The sequence below is a fragment of the Zootoca vivipara genome, chromosome 9 (genome assembly GCF_965207765.1).
Source record: "Zootoca vivipara chromosome 9, rZooViv2.hap1.1, whole genome shotgun sequence".
Classification (NCBI taxonomy): Eukaryota; Metazoa; Chordata; class Lepidosauria; order Squamata; family Lacertidae; genus Zootoca; species Zootoca vivipara.
In genome coordinates this window covers 47247259-47265054 of record NC_142592.1, presented here as the reverse complement: position 1 = coordinate 47265054, position 17796 = coordinate 47247259, and the positions used below count along the sequence as shown (strand labels likewise).

General features: G+C 43.5%; 1 protein-coding gene across 1 annotated transcript; it reads right to left on the bottom strand.

The window, feature by feature from the left end:
* Positions 1 to 6157: 6157 nt before the first annotated feature.
* RTCB (RNA 2',3'-cyclic phosphate and 5'-OH ligase) lies at positions 6158 to 17257 on the bottom strand. Its single transcript, XM_035127829.3, has 12 exons — positions 17052 to 17257; positions 15732 to 15810; positions 15114 to 15181; positions 14541 to 14640; positions 13771 to 13927; positions 12981 to 13137; positions 11591 to 11750; positions 11170 to 11345; positions 10526 to 10714; positions 10025 to 10135; positions 9166 to 9285; positions 6158 to 8054 (listed from the first exon to the last, which is right to left on the bottom strand). Exons 1-12 carry the CDS (start codon positions 17142 to 17144, stop codon positions 7947 to 7949), a joined length of 1518 nt encoding a protein of 505 aa, XP_034983720.1. The 5' UTR covers positions 17145 to 17257; the 3' UTR covers positions 6158 to 7946.
* Between the last annotated feature and the right edge of the window lie 539 nt (positions 17258 to 17796).

The following is a 17796-nucleotide window of genomic DNA, read 5'->3' as shown; positions in this document are numbered from 1 at the left end:
ACCAGTGAGGATGGGACTTGTAGTTCTGCAGCATCTGGAAAGTTTCTGATTTCTCACCCCTGCCTTTAAAGGACTGCAATGAAGTTCATAAAGCTGTCATTGCAGTACATCTTAAATATGGTGACACCTTTCTTTCCGAATAAAAAGTGTTACTTGGGAAGGAAACTTGTACTGCATGTCCTTCTGTTTTACCACTAAATATGTTTCCAGCCTAGAAGCAATAGTTCATTGGCAAAGCACCAAAGGAATCCTGTTCTCCTTTGGAATATTCCAGCATGGTGTAGTAGCGGTAGACTCGTAATCTGGTGATCCGGGTTCGCATCTCCGCTCCTCCACATGCAGCTGCTGGGTGACCTTGGGCTAGTCACACTTCTCTGAAGTCTCTCAGCCTCACTCACCTCACAGAGTGTTTGTTGTGGGGGAGGAAGGGAAAGGAGAATGTTAGCCGCTTTGACACTCCTTCGGATAGTAATAAAGCGGGATATCAAATCCAAATCCAAACTCTTCAGGCCCTTTCACTGAATTATCACCTTAATAAAAAAAAAGTCTCTTGCCCTTTATATATAAAGACAGGCAGCAAAATGTGTTGTCAAGATTCTTGCCAATTGTTCACTAAGAAGGAAGCCTGTTTCTGCCTTCTGGGATAAATGATGAGCATTTCTTTTAAAAATTTACAGAATTAAAAGTTTATTTTATAATTAATATTTAATGCAATTAACTTGAAACCTATTATGCTGGCGGTCACCATATGTCCTACTATACAGTTGTTGGTTCTCCATTTTGAAGGGCTGTCAGAGGACATTACTTGAGGGGATCCTCGGTTTCAGGGTTATCTGGTCCAAATCTGGTTGAAAGACATGGAACCATAAGAAGGGAGAGCAGGAGCCTTAAAGCTGCCCATCCGTAATTAGTAGATGTCCTTCCGGCTACAGTCATCCCTTCTAAATTTGCATCTATATATTGTTATGGTAAAAATGCCCCTAAAATGCGCAGCCCTTTAGGAAGGACAGACGCGGGTCGGCCCTAAGGCAGTGAGGATAGGGAATAGCAAGATGCCGAATGGCCCTTTGGATCTGCTGATTATAAGGCAGCTGAGCTCCTTCTGTTCCTGTTTAGGATGAAAAGACTTCTGTGTTAAAGTTATGGTAGTCTGAGCCCAAATTGTTTTTCTGCACCATTAAAAAAAGAAGCCCAAACCAACAGTTTGGGTGCTTAGCATAATCCCCCGTAATGATCAGTGGCAGTTAAGCATGCAGCTTGCAAGATGACAATTAGAAAGTTCAAAATTATCACTTTTATGTTCTACTCTAGGAAGGAAGGGGCGAAGGATATTGTTTGTGGGTGGTAAAAGCCCTGTAATAAGAATATGTGCAACTTATATTTGGCTTCTAGCAGGTAAAAAAAATAAAATCATAACACTTATTTCGTTCCTTTGTATGGATACCAGCATGGCTCATGTGTGGCGACCAGAAAAATGTGCCATCTAGCCCTTAGAACTGGTTTGTTCAGCAATGTTAGGAGTAAAGGAGAAGTTATATGACGGGAGAGTTGGGTCTTGGCCTCAAAGCAGTGTAAAAAATGAAAGATTGTTGTTGTTTAGTTGTGACCCCATGGACCAGAGCACACCAGGCACTCCTGGCTTCCACTGCCTCCTGCAGTTTGGTCAGAATCATGTTGGTGGCTTTGAGAACACTGTCCAACCATCTCATCCTCCGTCGTCCCCTTCTCCTTGTGCCCTCAATCTTTCCCAACATCAGGGTCTTTTCCAGGGAGTCTTCTCTTCTCATGAGGTGGCCAAAGTACTGGAGCCTCAGCTTCAGGATCTGTCCTTCCAGTGAGCACTCAGGTCTGGTTTCCTTAAGAATTGATAGGTTTGATCTTCTTGCAGTCCATGGGACTCTCAAGAGCCTCCTCCAGTACCATAATTCAAAAGCATCAATTCTTCGGCGATCAGCCTTCTTTATGGTCCAGCTCTCACTTCCATACATCACTACTGGGAAAACCATAGCTTTAACTATACGGACCTTTGTCGGCAAGGTGATGTCTCTGCTTTTTAAGATGCTGTCTAGGTTTGTCATTGTTTTTCTAGGTTTGTCATTGCTCCTTCATGGATCAATGCCTGGTCATGACGAAGGGGCTTGAACAACTCAGAGAAGCTATGAGCTATGCTGTGCAGGGCCACCCAAGATGGACAGGTCATAGTGGAGAGTTTTGACTAAACGTGATCCACCTGGAGCAGGAACTGGCAAGCCACTCCAGTATCCCTGCTAAGAAAACTTCATGGACAAAGATGCAAGATAGCCATCTGTAACTGAAGCACAGGAGAAGACCTGGGTAAAGACATTTTGCTGCCTGAGACTGACCAACCAATGAATCTCACCACCACACTGGAGTCAAGGTGCATACTACCAAAGGCCAGCAAAGTTATTTTGACACCTGAAGCACTCTTCTAATCTTAAATTTTTATAGCACCCTCGTAGCCAGCATTGCTTGGGAATTCTAATAAACCAGTAAAAAAAATCAGTGGTTTGGAAATTGGCAGTTAAAATCAGTGCAGTTTTGAAATGTTCCACCTGCCATATTGCTTTCTAACGCCGTCTCATCGTACCCAAGCACAGACAAAAAAAAACCAACAACACACTCCTTGATCTCAGGAACCTCTATGTAAAATTTGGTTGTGACAGCTTGAGGGGTATCCAAATTCAGAGAACAGAAGGACAGACAGACAACCTTCCAAAATATATAAATTTGCCTTGTGCCATTGGGTCATATAATTATACAGTATCATACATGAAACATGCCAGACCATAACATAGCACACTTCTTCCCTCAATTAATTTCTCAGCACCTCATCATGTTTTCTTTTTCCTTCTTTTTTGCATTGAAGCTAAACTTGTGGCCGGTTAAGCTTTAAAAACTGCTTTGAGGATGCTAGCAGCTTTGGGTCTCCGCCATGCCTTAACCCATCACCGGAAAAGGACAAAGGGAAAGAAATACCAGCTACAAACCAGGCTCTCTCTCTCTCTAACGGAAGGTTTCCGGCTGAAGCCTCGCACACATGTTGATACATGCTTGAGGCAGGCTCTCTCTTTGAAGAGAGCAGGGAGCTAGTTAAGCATATTTATAATATAGAAGAACAAAGGCAACAGTGCAGCTGCCTTTGCCAAGGAGGAGTAAGTGCACACTCCTAAAAAGGACTGTGCAGAAGGACCACCAGCTTAGAGGCAGGTGGTATGTGGGTTTGGGCGAGAGTCTAGGATGGCCTGACCTGTGGAAAAGTATCCCCTTGAAGAGCTGGAACGGAGGGAAGGGGACACACGGTGGACACACCAACAGAATTGCTTTCTTCCCTTTCTCAGAATACAGCCTTGAGATCAGCCACGGTAACGGACAACTGTTCAGAAAGCTGTTGGGAAGTGCTTCTTTACTGCAGGGTTCAGGTGTATTGGGATCTACTGGAGATTAAGGGTTTCCAACTGGCAACATTTCCAACCATTATTTAACAATAACTGGCAAGAGAGCTATTTTTTGTTCTTGCTGAACTGGGCTGTTGGAACCCCTATCTGTAATAACTCAAATATAGACAGGGCCGTCTTAAGCATAGCTGGCGCCCTGGCGCGAACTACCCCTCCGGCGCCCCCTCCCATTTCTGGGCGCAGTGCGCGGCCCGGCTGCCATGCAGGTGGAGCCGCGCAGCGCCCCCCTGGCGGCCCGGCACCTTGCGCCACCCAGCCTTGCCTTAGGGCCGGCCCTGAATATAGTTTCTCATTTTCATCTGACATATGGATCATGGGATGCAGTAAGCCATGGCCCCCTGAGCTACCATTTGGCACCTGGTTTTCTTCCCTCCTGAGCCACAGTTTGCACTTGGCTCTGGTTGATTGGTAGACTTCAAGTCTCCAGCAAAAACAAACACACACGAAAGACATCCCACAAGCCTAAAGCCTGTTCAATCCTATTTTACACAACACACAATCCCCCATAGAACTCACATATAGGACCTACATTTGGGGGCCCTGAAGCTTGAACTGATATGGGGGCACCTTCGCAACCATCAACAAGGTCTGGAATGAGGTCTTCAGTGGGGTTGCTCCACAACTGATCACCACTTAAAAAACAAAGAACAACAACTGCTCCATGGCACAATAGGTCAGCGCATCTGGATGTTAACCAGACAGATGGTGGTTCGAGCCCACCCTGGGGCAGCTGTGACTGCAAGGGGTTGGACTAGTTGCCCCTTGAGGTCCCTTCCAACTTCACAATATAATGATTCCATGATCTCAGATTTTGAGTAAAATGTCGGTACTAGATTACCTCACATGTCAAAGTCACTGGTGTGAATAAATATTTCCTATGCCTCACAGTTTTCAAGTTTTGTGGGAGGTGAAAATTAGGGAAATGTTTAATGCATGCATGAGTAAAGTCGCTCCTGGGGACCAACCAGGATTAGGGGCTATGAAGCTGAAGCGTCGTTAGTTTCGTAGTGCATCCGCCCCGCCTACAATGGATCCTCACCTCCTGCTAAGAGCATTCCTGTGTAGAGTTCCAACCAGCCATGCCATCCTGTAGTAGTAGACTGTTTAATCTCCATTTTCCTGCTCTCGTTTCCCTTTTGCAATGGAGCCTTAGTGTTAGTCCTGAGCAACCTCAGTCCCTGTAGCAGACAGCAAGTTGAGCCGCCAGTGCTCACCTGGTCACGTCTCTGCCAGGAGGAATAGGTGGAAGTCAGCACAGTGCAAACGCACCAGGGGAGCTGTCATCGGATCTGCTTAAAAGCCCTTCTAATTCATCCCTCTGGGATACAAACTTGTGGGGCAAGCGGGCTAGGCGCCAGTGTCACAGAATCGTAGATCTGAAAGGGACCCTGAGGATCATCTAGTCCAACCCCCTGCAAGACAGGAATTTTTTTGCCTAATGTGGGGCTTGAACTCGCAACCCAGAGATTAAGAGTCTCATGCTCTACCAACTGAGCTATCCCTGCAGATATGTATCCATGGTTAACTGCAAAGGTGGTGAACAGTTTTTTCAGCCCACCTTCAGGACCACCTTCCCTTCTACATAACCTTCTGGGGGCCACATGCCAGTGTTGGGCAGAGCTGGAGGCAAAAGGGAACCAAGTAATGAATGTGCATTTCACTTCTGCCCAGCAAGCTAGTTGATTTACACTTGGCCCCTGCTTCCCCATCCTCCATCCAGGAAAGCAGGAGGACTTGGGAGACTTCAAGAACGTATTCCAGTCAGGCAAAAGCACTCGAGGAGGACGCAACGCAGGGCCAACAAAGGGTGTAACTCAGGAAGGTGCGTGGCCTGGGGAGGGCCCCAACAGCCAGATAAAAAGCCACACTTGGTCCCTGGCCCCAAGTTCTCCCATCCCCAGAGAATGGACAGGATATGTACCGGTAAGTCTTAGTAAAGATTTCGCACTAGCGTAGGGCAGAACTGCTTCCACGAAGCTGTCAGCATGCCACATTTGCTAGGCTTCTTCCTTCTTAAGTATGAGAATGTGCTCAATGCCACACTTAAATAGTAGTGCTAAACCAACATAAGGGGTGAGGCAATTCAGCTTGCACGTGAGTCATCCTAATGCCCTGGAGGGTAGATTTTATATAGCCATCACAACCATTTTGTTGTTGTTTTGGCCTGCGTTTCAGCAATATTGCATTTTATTACCCCCTTTTAAGTTAATTCCAAGTCACTGCTGACATCAGCAAGCACCAGTTAGAACAATCTTTTCCAGAGGGATCCATGGAACAAGAAAGGGCCAGGTTGGATTCTTTACCAAGCGGCTTGTTTCAAGCTCTTCTAGACAAGTTACTCCACAGCTTCTGCATTTCTTACGTTTCCCTTTAGCTAGATGACCCCTATTGACTGTAGTTGGATTTACACCATTTAGCTGGGGGAAAGTCACAGTGAAATCCTACACAGGTCTACACCCCACTGAGTACACTGGAACTTACTTAATATAAACAAGTATAGCATTCCAGTCTCAGATAAGGAAAATGCAAAGAGGTGATTTGCAAAGTTCAAGGTTAACTATTTTTCCACCACAGCATCTGAGGTAAGTGTGAGGATCACTAGGTTACGCAAGCAAGACTTCCATCTTATCTCTAAATTAAATGTAATTTTCTTTACATGAAATATAAATGACACATTGCAGTGACTTTCTCTGTTTATTTGTCAGTTTTGAGACCTCTCAAGAAAATCACTTCCAGAATGTCAATAAAATTCAAACAATGACTTTGCAAATCATGCTTATTTTGGCATAGAGCAACCATTCCTGTTACTTCATGAGAGGATGGCAAAAGTGTTTTCAAAATCTAACCATCCAGCAGATCAAGTACTGGGGCACTTTAAGGTCAACAGAAAACAGCAGCGCCAGAAGGGAGAAAATAACCTATGCTGGTCCTGCTGAAATCATCCTAATCTGTACCCAAACAGAGGTAACTTTGCTGCTTCCCCACCTATCTGCAATGTGCAAACAGCAGCCCATGAGATGAGGAGTGAACAATTCCCCCATCTACATAGTGAGCCAGTTCACACATAAAGCAAAGTCAAACCACGGTGAGAGCATGTTAGTATTCCCAGGGAGGAAACTGCCAACGCTATGTCTCTATTCCTGCTGTGAGCTAAACCATGGTTTGGCTTAGCATGTTACCTGAACCTAGGATCGTGCTTTGTCTCCTTTAGACAAACCAAGAGCTGTGAACCCAAGAATGAACCCTGGTTACAGCTTGTGGTTTATGTGAAGTGAGACAAACCACAAGCTTACTAAGCCATGCCCAGGTTTAGCTCACACAGCAGGACTTGGGGGAAGGAGTGTAGCGGCTTCAATTTCCTCTCTGGGAATCCATATTTTTGTGACAAGTGGTTTAGTTTGCATTTTATGCGCACAGCTAACTGACATGCTCCTTTGCAGTTTTTAAGAGTTATCTAAAGCTCACTGAAAAGTAGCAAGACTGCTGGGCAAGTTCTCCAGCTTGCTGCTTTAAGAGGCAGCATTCCTTACCTTTCGAGTGACCAGATGCAGTGGAAGACAGGGCTTACGTACCTTGAATGGTTGCTCAGCTTATGTTTCTCATTTCACTACTGCTAGGACACAATCTGTCCATGCCAAAGCAATTACAGCTTCTATAGCATCTGGATGCCCTGGTTCATGAGGGACATCAAGGCAAAGTTGGCTTCTCTTCAAGAAATACCAACTTTTCTCTAACAAAGTTTTCCAACTGAGCTGTAATCAGGGATTCCAATAAACAAACATACACAGAGAACCTGCTGCACCAAGTGAATCATGGGCAACACAGCTTGTGCAAACTTACTACCCATCATTCAACAGAATCCATGCTAGTGCACTTATGGGAGCAACTATTTGATCATAGACTTTTATAGTAGAGTACTTGTGACAGTAGTCATGCCACAAAGATGAAGGATATTGTTCAGGCTTTATTGCAGCTCAGTGCAAAAAAAAAAAATCCCTTTCTATCTCCAATAGTACAGATTGGTACATTATGAAGGAGATCAAACAACTCACATCAGGAGAAAAATTCAAAAACAACCAAGTGTGAACAGTAGCATTTGTACTTGGCCTACACCAGAGAAAGCCTCCTTGCAGATTGGTGGCTATCAAATCAGCATGGGTCAGAATCTCACCATGAAGGGCACAGATAATTTATTAAGAGCAAAGACTATTCTGAACAAGGCTGCTTTTAGATTCTGCTAAAAGAAATTCACCCAATTTTAGACACCACTCTAGAAAAAGAAGGGCTATGTGTCTTGATTTAGCTCCTCTTAAGAAAACAGCCCCTCACCCCCAGGCACAAACTTACTTTAAAGAGTTCTAACATAAAGTCTGTGTCAGTTTGTATTTTAGATGGGAACAACCTCCAAGCACTCTGGTGGGAAAAGGTCTTCAGCAAGAACAGTGCTGCCCAGTTCAGGGAAAGACTTCCCTAGCCTTTGATCACTGCTATGGGTCTCAGTTTAATGGCTTTCTTGCTGATGCCAGCTGCATGGCAGGTGTTAACCACATCTGTCACATTCTTGTAAGATTCAGGTGCCTAGGATAAATGAGATGTAAAAAGAGAGTTAAGAATATGTTTTGAAGCTTTTTTCCATTATTATTATTAATTTCTATTACACATCATTCAAAAAGCTACCAGGCAGCTTGCAATACACGAGGCTCTAAATACATTCATACATTCATAAGATTAATACAATGTTAGAATAAAAATCATTTTAACAATGTGATTTAATTTCAAAAATCATCTAAGCAAAATCATTAAGGCTTTCCTTGATATAAGGCCCGTAATCTCAGATAAACTCTCCAAAATGTGTGCTTAAAAGAGTAATGCCTTCCTTTGATTTCTCAAGACTTGGCTTAAGGGGAGGTTCTTAAAGAATAATTAAGCAACATTGGTGCTACCACTGAAAAGGCCCTTCTTCCTCCTACAGTAGCTCCCTCAAAAAAAAGGGGGGGGGCTTTCAGCAGATCCCATATTACCAAACTTAAAAAGATAGGAGAACTTACACAAGGAGAGCACCTATTTCCCCCCATTATTCAGTTTATGAAGGACTATATTAAGTCCTTTTGAACAGGTGTACTGTAAACCACCCTGTGATTCTCCAATGAAGGGGGGTATAGAAATGTACTACTAGTAATAATAACAATACTTTTCAACAAGCTTCCCTCAATCTTTAGGGGAAAAACTTTTTTGGGGGGTTGCGATGAATGTCCCCCTCTCTATTACTAAAATGCGACACAGGAATTCAGAGGTGAAGCCACACACACTCTTCTCCCGCCGCCTCCCAAATAAACCACTTTATTCTTGGGAGTTTATAAGTAAAGAGACTATCTTTCCAGCTCACGTGGTCATCAGAAGAAATAACTGAAATGAAATGTACAACATTCACTTGCCTTTCAGACTCTATTCGTTAAAAAAAAAGGAATGTTCTTAACAATGACATGGTGCACTAGATGTTCCCAAATGAAGGAAGGGGAGAGAAGAGGAAACCATTTTAGCCTGGAAGAGGTTTAAGGTTCCTAGAATGGCAGAGTCCAATAAAGTGTTGTGTCCCCTTGTTGCTGACAGACGTTAATACTTCACCAGGAGAGGAAGCTCACCCCAGAAGTAAATTCCCACAAAGAAGTTTATACGGTAAATCACTTACTTCTTCCATAACCAGTTTGGGGGATGCAACCCGGATTGCAATCCCCATGTCCGCCAGCTTGTCCAATACGTCCTGGAAATCCAAGTTGCGCCGAGATTTTGCACGTGACAATGCACGCCCCTAAAAACGACAATCACTGTTTCAGTTACTGCCATATACTCTTCAGGGAAAATAAGACACTGACAACAGGCATCCAGAAAGTGTCAAATAAATAGGGTCCTGGCTATTTTGTGCTAATGAATGCAACAAACCCAATGACTTCTAGGCCTGCATATCTTTGTGTGCCTCCTTCAGAAGAGATCCAGGGGGTTGCAACATGAGAACAGGCCTTTCTGTGCTCTGAAAACTGCATTAACCATACTTCACACATATGCACATCTATTTAAAGGTATAAGGAACTTGGATGCTGAAAAGGTTGTCACACATGAAGTGATTTTGTTTTTACACCCTTGCTGTTACCATCTTCAGTTAGAGAAATAAAATGTCCTATGCAATTCAAATGAAGTCAATGTACATTTCAATTATTGGAAATTAAACAAGCAGGATTTACAGACAGGATTCTTGCAAATGCTGCACCTTAGACCCATGGGCGAGGAAGCACTTGAGTAAGAGCAGTGATGGGCAAAGTAAATCTGGATCTACCAGTAAATCACAGGGTGTTCGAAATCTACTTGCTAAATCTACTGCCTGACTCCCAACTTTTGTTCTCCTGCTGGAAGTATTTCATTGGAAGCATATGGGTTCTGCACAAGGCTCCAGTTGATGGAACTTGGGATTCTGGTAATAAAATACAGCCCACTAGATGGAAGGCTGCCCACCCCCAAGCTAGATGAAAGTTTAAAGTTTCTTTGTTACTCACCGCTCCATGGCAGGTAGTACCAAAGGTTTCAGTCATGCCTTGTTCAGTACCAGTAAGGACATAGCTACAAGTTCCCATTGTTCCACCAATCAGGACAGGCTGGCCAGTCAGCTGCAGAGGCAAAAGAAGGGTGCAGAGTCAAGATGACATGTCCCCTCAAGCTGTAAGCATATGCTGCTCAGCAAGGATCCACTGAAGGGTCAAGCTTCCATAGTGAATCAAGGAAATCTCAGACAGGAGACATGCAGACAGGAGACATGCAAATTTTGACCAATCGGGATGTTTTGATTGTAATACAGCAGTACAGCAGACACTGAGAAATATAAGTCTTGACAGCTAGAAGGTTGTATAGTTGCATGAAAAGGAATAAGGTAGAAAGGTGCACCAACACAACTGTAGGAACACGGGCTGTTAGGTGTGGAAGTCCATGAGGATTAACAAATATACTATTTGCAGGACCCGTTGGCATTGGCAAGAAAGAAAATGGCAACAAATTCTTACTTGGTAATCAACCGCAATGAGGGGGTGGTGAGGAGGGAAAGCTCTGGTCGTTCCTTTCCGGTGCACCAGCAGGGTCCGTTCTTTTCCATCTACCACATGTTGCTCTACTTTGGCAATGTTGTGAGATACATCATAGATCACATGCAAATCCAGGTCATCAGGGGTGGTATTGAAGACTTTAGCAAAAGCCTAGAAAACAACATTATAGACATAAGGAGCAGTCCTCTGAATTTTTAAAATATATTTTTGGGCTGGTAAGAGCCCAAATAATTTGATGAACACATAACTTAAGGCTGTTACCGTGATGGCAATAGTGGAAGGACATTTCCAGCACCTACTCCCTCACATTGCTCTACTGAACATAACTCAGCAGTTTAAAGTTCAAGGGGAAAGTCAATGGGCCCAGCCCCATTCATACATCCTGTTTATGAGGAAGATGACAAGGCACTGCACCACCAATCCACAAGCCAGTTAAGCCAACCTCTTCCTACCAACGTGGAGTGATATGGATTCCCTTCTGGAACAAAATAATTTAATCATTCCAGAAATGTTACCCAGGTGTCAATCAAACAGAATGCAGCTGAATAGATCCCACTGGGGCTTAAAGAGATGGAAGTGAACAAGTTCATGCTCTTTCTTCGCACCTGTCGGGTGAGGAAAGTCATGGAAGAACGATTGACCCATGCATAGTTTCCAGCTGCTGCCATTCCCTTCAAGTAGTCCTGTCCCTCCTCTGAAGCAATCCTGGCACATGCCAGCTGGCGGTCGTTCACTATGATCTTGTCTCGTTTCATAGCTTTTTCCATAGCCACTAGGGCATCTGTAAAAGGGGTGGGGGGGAGGAAGAGAGACAAAAAGCAAATTCAGTGTAGGTCTCCATTAAGCCCATCTGAACTAGCACACCCAGAAACTGGACATATCTGAGGCTTCCACAAATGCCAATGACATGCATGAAGATTGGGAGGAAATAATGCATAAAGCAGTAACTGGAGTCTGTGGGTACCTGCAAGAAGGGGGGGAAGTTTCAAGGGCAAAGAAGAAGAAAGGAAGAAAAAGCCTAGATACCTGTAGCTACTTGGTGGCCAAGGCCTCTGCTGCCACTGTGGATCATCACACAAACTTGGCCCTTGTGGTCTATGCCCATCTTCTTGGCAGCATATTCATTAAAAATTTCATCTACCACCTGGATCTCAGCATAATGGTTTCCTGCTCCCAAAGTCCCCAGCTGTCAAATAAAAGAAGAAAGCTTAGCTACGATTTGAGCAGATACTGAAATGAGAAGCAAAATGGAAGACAACTTGTTTCCCTTAGAAAGGTTGAGGCAAAGGTCTGTCAGTCTTTGGTGCCATGTGGCATCTTGCTAGAGGAAGAGATCCTGCTGAGAGCAAAGGTTTCAGCTATAAGCCTGAAATCTACTCGAGTGTTACAGTTTACTGAACTGTAAAATATTCGCTGTGGGGGTGTGCGGGTGGAGTTCTCTGTGTAAGGCACAGGTTTATTGGGGGGTAATCAATCAAGTGATTTACCACAGGACCACAGGACCACTGGCGCCAGCCTGTCTGTTTACACATCTTCCTTGTTTGCATGAGTCATGTATAAGTTAAAGGTTAATGTATTTTACGAGGAAAGGATCCTTAATAAAGGAGCTGAGACTGAGAGGCAGCCAGCGCACTCTGCTCATGCTCTCTATCTGAAACTCTTGACTCTCGTCTCATGATTTCCTCGCACCTAAGAGTCGGCTGGTTCTCCGACAATTCGCCTGTTTAGAACTGTGAGAATATAAATTTCCTTGTTGTGTTCACACTAGAAAGCCCATGCAGTCAATGCCCAGTGCTTATCTTCATCTGCAGCCAGACATCTCTGCAAAGCTCAAACCCAGGACACTGATGACATGACCTCCATTGATCAGATGCTGAGGAAGGGTTACTGTCTCTGTACATGGAGGTTTAATTTTTAGCTATTATCCTCCTACTTGATACTTCAGATTATTGTGGGACTCTTAACTCCCATCAGCTCTAGCCAGCATGGCCAGGGATGAAGGAAATTACAGTCCAACAGCAGCATAGGTTTCTCATCTTTGTCCTAACAAAGCATCATGCCAAGGCATTGGTTTTCAGGAAATTCCTTGAGCCTACTCAGAATGAGTAATACTTGAACACAGATTCTGCTCTCACTGGCTATCAGCAAGTCCAGCACCTTTAGTCAGTGTAAGTTGTTTTAAACTGTTTTTAATATTGTGCCTTAAATGTTGTAACCCCCTGTGGGATGTTGGGATGAAGGGGGGTAGTCTATTCTGATGGTAATAGTAATAATAGTAATAATAATAATAATAATAATAATCCTCTCATCAAGACTTATTTTTTTCCTTGCATATTCTCACTCTGCTGAAATGTAACCAAGAAATTAGCATGAAGTTCTAAGTAGTAATGCAACATCATCTCAGAAGACCAATTACCTGGGGCAAACCCCTTTTCTTAGCCCTCGCAGAGACTTTATTTGGATCAGCTTGCAGCATCCTCCCATATTCTTCACAGTGCTCTTTATCCTCAGCCCAGGCATAGCCTTCTCGGAGGGACCAATCGACCCCCATCTCCAGAGCCTCCTCTAAATCCCTGGGGCAACACAGAGAGAGATTGACTTCTAGTAATTGACACAACTGATTGGTATTGTTGTACTGATTACATAAGAAAAACAATCCTGAACTTTTGTAGATATCCAGATTTTTTTTGGTTGCTCTCAGTTAAATAATTTCAGACTGCTGACTGTGTATTCTTACTGAGTATTTTCGCTATACAGTGGTTCCTCGACTTACGATCTGTTCCGCAGCGCTCTTTGTAAGTCGAAACCTTCGGATGTCGAAGCGTCCATTTTGCGCATACGCTAAGCGTGATTTTGCGCTTTGCGCATAACACACAACACCGCTTCTGCACAGAAAATACTTCCGAGTTTGCCGACTTCGTAAGTCGAAACCTTCGGAAGTCGAGGTACCACTGTGTACATTGCGATTTTGGTTAAGGGGTGCTATTTTTTTTTAAAAAAAACAACAATAAAAAAATACAGGACAGAATTAACAATGGCACATGGCTCTTTATTTCCTACTACAACACGACTAGATACCTGACTGTTAAGATACAGTTAGGGCTTATTAAATTTATACATTGCTTTCTACACAAAAAGACAAGGGTAGAGGGAAGACACCCTTCAGGTATGGAGATGCTGCTGGAGAAAGGAAAGTTAACACTTACTTGGCGTTCATAGGAATGACACCCTTGGATCCCACACCAACAGGAATGTGGTCAAACATGGATTGAGCAAGCTGCTCCTTCACAGGTTGGACATCACTCTCATCAAGATTGGTGCGCAAGAGCCGTACACCACAGTTAATGTCGAATCCGACACCACCTGCATGAGTAAAATAAACACAATGCACCCTTCAAAATTCATACATGCAATTGCAGAACCGACTCATCACCACAATCAAATGTTCTTAAAGAGAAGTTATAGTTAAATATTTTTCAGCAAATGTCCCCTGACTTGGATAAGTAAAAACATCACCCCCTCAATTTTGTTAGCCAGAAGGAACACAACTAATCTGCATTGGTTTGGAAGGCACAGATTACAAAAAGACAGCACTTCATGGATCTTCTGCTCAAGGAGCCTAAATATGCAGAATTCATAAGGGTTTTTTATTATTAAAAATAAATATACAGTACCTTTCTTACTCCAAAACAAGCATTCCTAAATTGTATTTGTTTTAAGTTTGCTTCAGGGTGAATGACTTCATTGCTACTTACATTACTGTTAATAGTGTCCTAGGCATGGATTTCTGAGAGTCCAGTGAGACAATAACTGTAGGTTAATTGACAATTTACATATCCATCTACAATGTACCTCCACCTGAATGAGTACTATGAAACACATTTTGTTTTCCCATCTAGTTTCGATATATTGCCCAGATCTGCAGAATAAGAGTTCTCTCCCTACACAGAGAACATCACATTCAAACTGCTCATACCTGGTGATACCACTGCTTCTGGGTCATTCATATCAAAGGCAGCCATGTTACCAATGGCAAACCCATAGCCTGAGTGGACATCCGGAAGTCCTATAGATCTCTGAAATTCATTTTTAAAATAAACAAGAGAAAGCCAATCAGTCATAAGATGTGAACAAATGAGGTTTCTACGACAGCATGGACTCAAGTTCTACCGGTACTTGCCCTGCCACACAATCACTGCAAAATGGGCAAAAAAAATAAAAATCCTTTGTTTCTAGCCAAAATCTCAGTAAATTCATGAAGGGCAGCTCACAAACATAGATATTGGTCAGAATAAGTTGCATGTAGGCCCCCTTCAAATTAAGTGGTCAATGTAAACAGCTGTTATCTTGCCCTGGATTGCTGGTGTTTAAATGTCAGGAAATTGTTTTGATGGGTCAATTTAATGATGCCTGAATTATTCCAAAAATAATTAAGAGGGCAATGCTACAAATGCTGACAAGACAGATAGGCTCCAAGTGTGCAAATGAGGCTTCTATTTTGAAACAACAGGTCATCAGGATATAGTGACAACTCCTTAAAATCACTCACATGAACAATGCCAGGCAGTGCAGCTACATTTCCGATTTGTTTCATGGCTGGGAGGAAGCCACCAGCTCCTAAAAAAGATAGATGATGAGAAACACAATCATTCTCTTTTCATACAAATTTGTGGTTGATGATATCACACCATTACATCACAGGTGAAAACTTCACTGTGAAGCACATCTCCTTAGAGTTGGCATAAGACAAGCTGTGACTAAGAAGACAGATGTTTCAAAGACAAGATTAAGGGGTCTTTGATTTAATTTCAGTGCAGTTAAGATCCCTTATGACAAACCAGAAAGTACTGTACTAGCTTAAATTAAGCAAGCAAAATTATGCAGAATGTTCTGCTTCTAAATGAAGCCCAAGTCTTAAAATAAGTTGTGTTTCATTTTAGTTTGACAAATGGCATATTAATTATAGAGAGAATATTTAAATGAAGACTCATAATACTTTTCATCAATTAAGAATCACTCTATCGTGCCTGAACATATAGGCAGTCCTAAACTCTAACTGCACTGGTTGAATCTATGTGAATTCTGGATTCATCAAAAGTGAATTTGGAGCTAGGATTCCATGCACAACATAAACCAGTGAGATTGGATGACAAGAACACATACTTACCTCCACCTCTGCATGAATTTCTTAACTCTTCGAACATTAACTTCTCTAAAGGATCGTTCACGTAGAAAACACCTTCCACCTGCAGACAGAAGAATGAGGAAAAAGGAAAACAAAATGCATCATTCTTATGTAAGGACAGTGACAAAGATTTACCATTCAAGCAGAAGCTGGAATGTAGCTGCATCTAAGCAGGCTACAAGGCTTAGCCACAATTAAGGCAACTTTAGTCACTTCTAGTAAAGGTTTAGATGGACTAAAACTAGGAATCTAATAAGCTTGGCTGAACACTTGTTACAGAAGCTGTTGAGTTTCAGTGAGAATTTCAGATATCTTGAATCATGGAACAAAATGTATCTTCTGATCCATGAATGACATGAATGCTATAGTTAGTAATCTTTTGTTAGAGATCAAAAGTGAGAACTCAATTATTGAATTGTCTGCAGTCTTTAATGCTATCCATCAAAAGGCACTGGCAATGATGATGATCAGGATGATGAGATTGCTTCTTTCAAGAATTGGCAAAACATTGAAAAGCAGAGCCTCAAACATTTCTGCAGATCTTCCTTGAGGAGTCCTAGAGACTCACATCTTCTTGTGACAAAATGAGAGAGATGTGGCTTCTCAGAAGTCCTTGAACTTATTGAAGCCCTAAACATTTCTAAAATACAGTTTTACTTCTTATGGGGCAATTTGGGAAAGTATGTGTCTTGGCCTCTAGGCCACAGAAGCAACCCAGACCACTTCTGAGAACATGAAGCAAGCCAAGACCAAAATACTGATTGATGGTAGCCCTTGTTAACACAGCAAGAATACAGCAACACCCAGCAGTGATGGAAACCTCCTTCTCCACAAGCAGAAGCTGCTTCAGGTGGCATTTAAAAAATTTTTTTATCATGCATATAACATTTTACTTTCAAGCGGTTTTAAAACAGGTTGAAGTCCACATTCACCTCACTAGAGAAAGGTTTCAGCAGTGTCAGACTCGTGCTTTAAGGCACTACATGCATAAGTAGTGCAATCATAATACTACTATAATCCGAATGTAGCATAAACTAACTTCAAACCTGGATTTAACACTTAATGTACTGAAGGATGATGTACGCCAGAAGGCATCCCCGCCCAACCAGGTAAGGAAAGCAGCTGCCAATGCGGTACTTAAATCTTGAAGGAGTGGTACTCTGCACATGCGTAGGGGAAGTCTTAACCATTACTTCGTGCGTTCCTTCACTTTAGCAATAAAAGGGAGGAGGGCGGGGCGGGGCACCAGCTCAGACGGAACACGCACAAAGACACCCACCCACCGTCCTCCGACCCACTCACGTTCATGTTGGGCACGAAGCCCTTCTTGATACGCCAGCAGTGCTTGTCCAGCTTGTCCAGGTACTGCAGCTCATCGTTGTAGCTTCGGCTCATGGCGGCGGCGGCGGCGGCAATTCCGAGCGAGCTCCGCTCTCTGCCGTGGCTCCGTGTCACTGAACTCCGCCAACAGCGCACACACGCTCCTCTTCAGCGCCACTACGGAAGCCGAGGAGGCCGCGCGCAGCCTCCTTTAAGACAGAAGCTGAGGCGGACTAAAGGATTGGACGGCGCCCGCCGAGGCACAAACTTCGTTCGCCTTTCGCGAACCAACGAGTGGCTTTCTTCCCCCCCTCTCCTTTGCAGCGCCGCCTAGTGTCTAAAACGGGACAGCGCGCGTGCGTTGAATTAAGCTGGCTGTGGAAGGAGCCGCGCTTGGTGTGGGTCAAATATTAAAAGAACGGAAGATGATCAGAGCAGCCAAGGGTCTTGCGCCGCTTTAAAGGCTACAGTTCTTAACCCTGCTTTCCTGGTGAGTAGGCCCCACTGGATTCAGCAGGGCTTACTTCAGAGGGCTGCAGCACATTTTTTTAAAGGCAGGCATAGGCAAACTCGGCCCTCCAGATGTTTTGGGACTACAACTCCCATCATCCCTGACCATTGGTCCTGTTAGCTAGGGATGATGGGAGTTGTAGTCCAAAAACATCTGGAGGGCCGAGCTTGCCTATGCCTGTTTTAAGGCATGCGATGCTTACTGCAAAAGACTAAC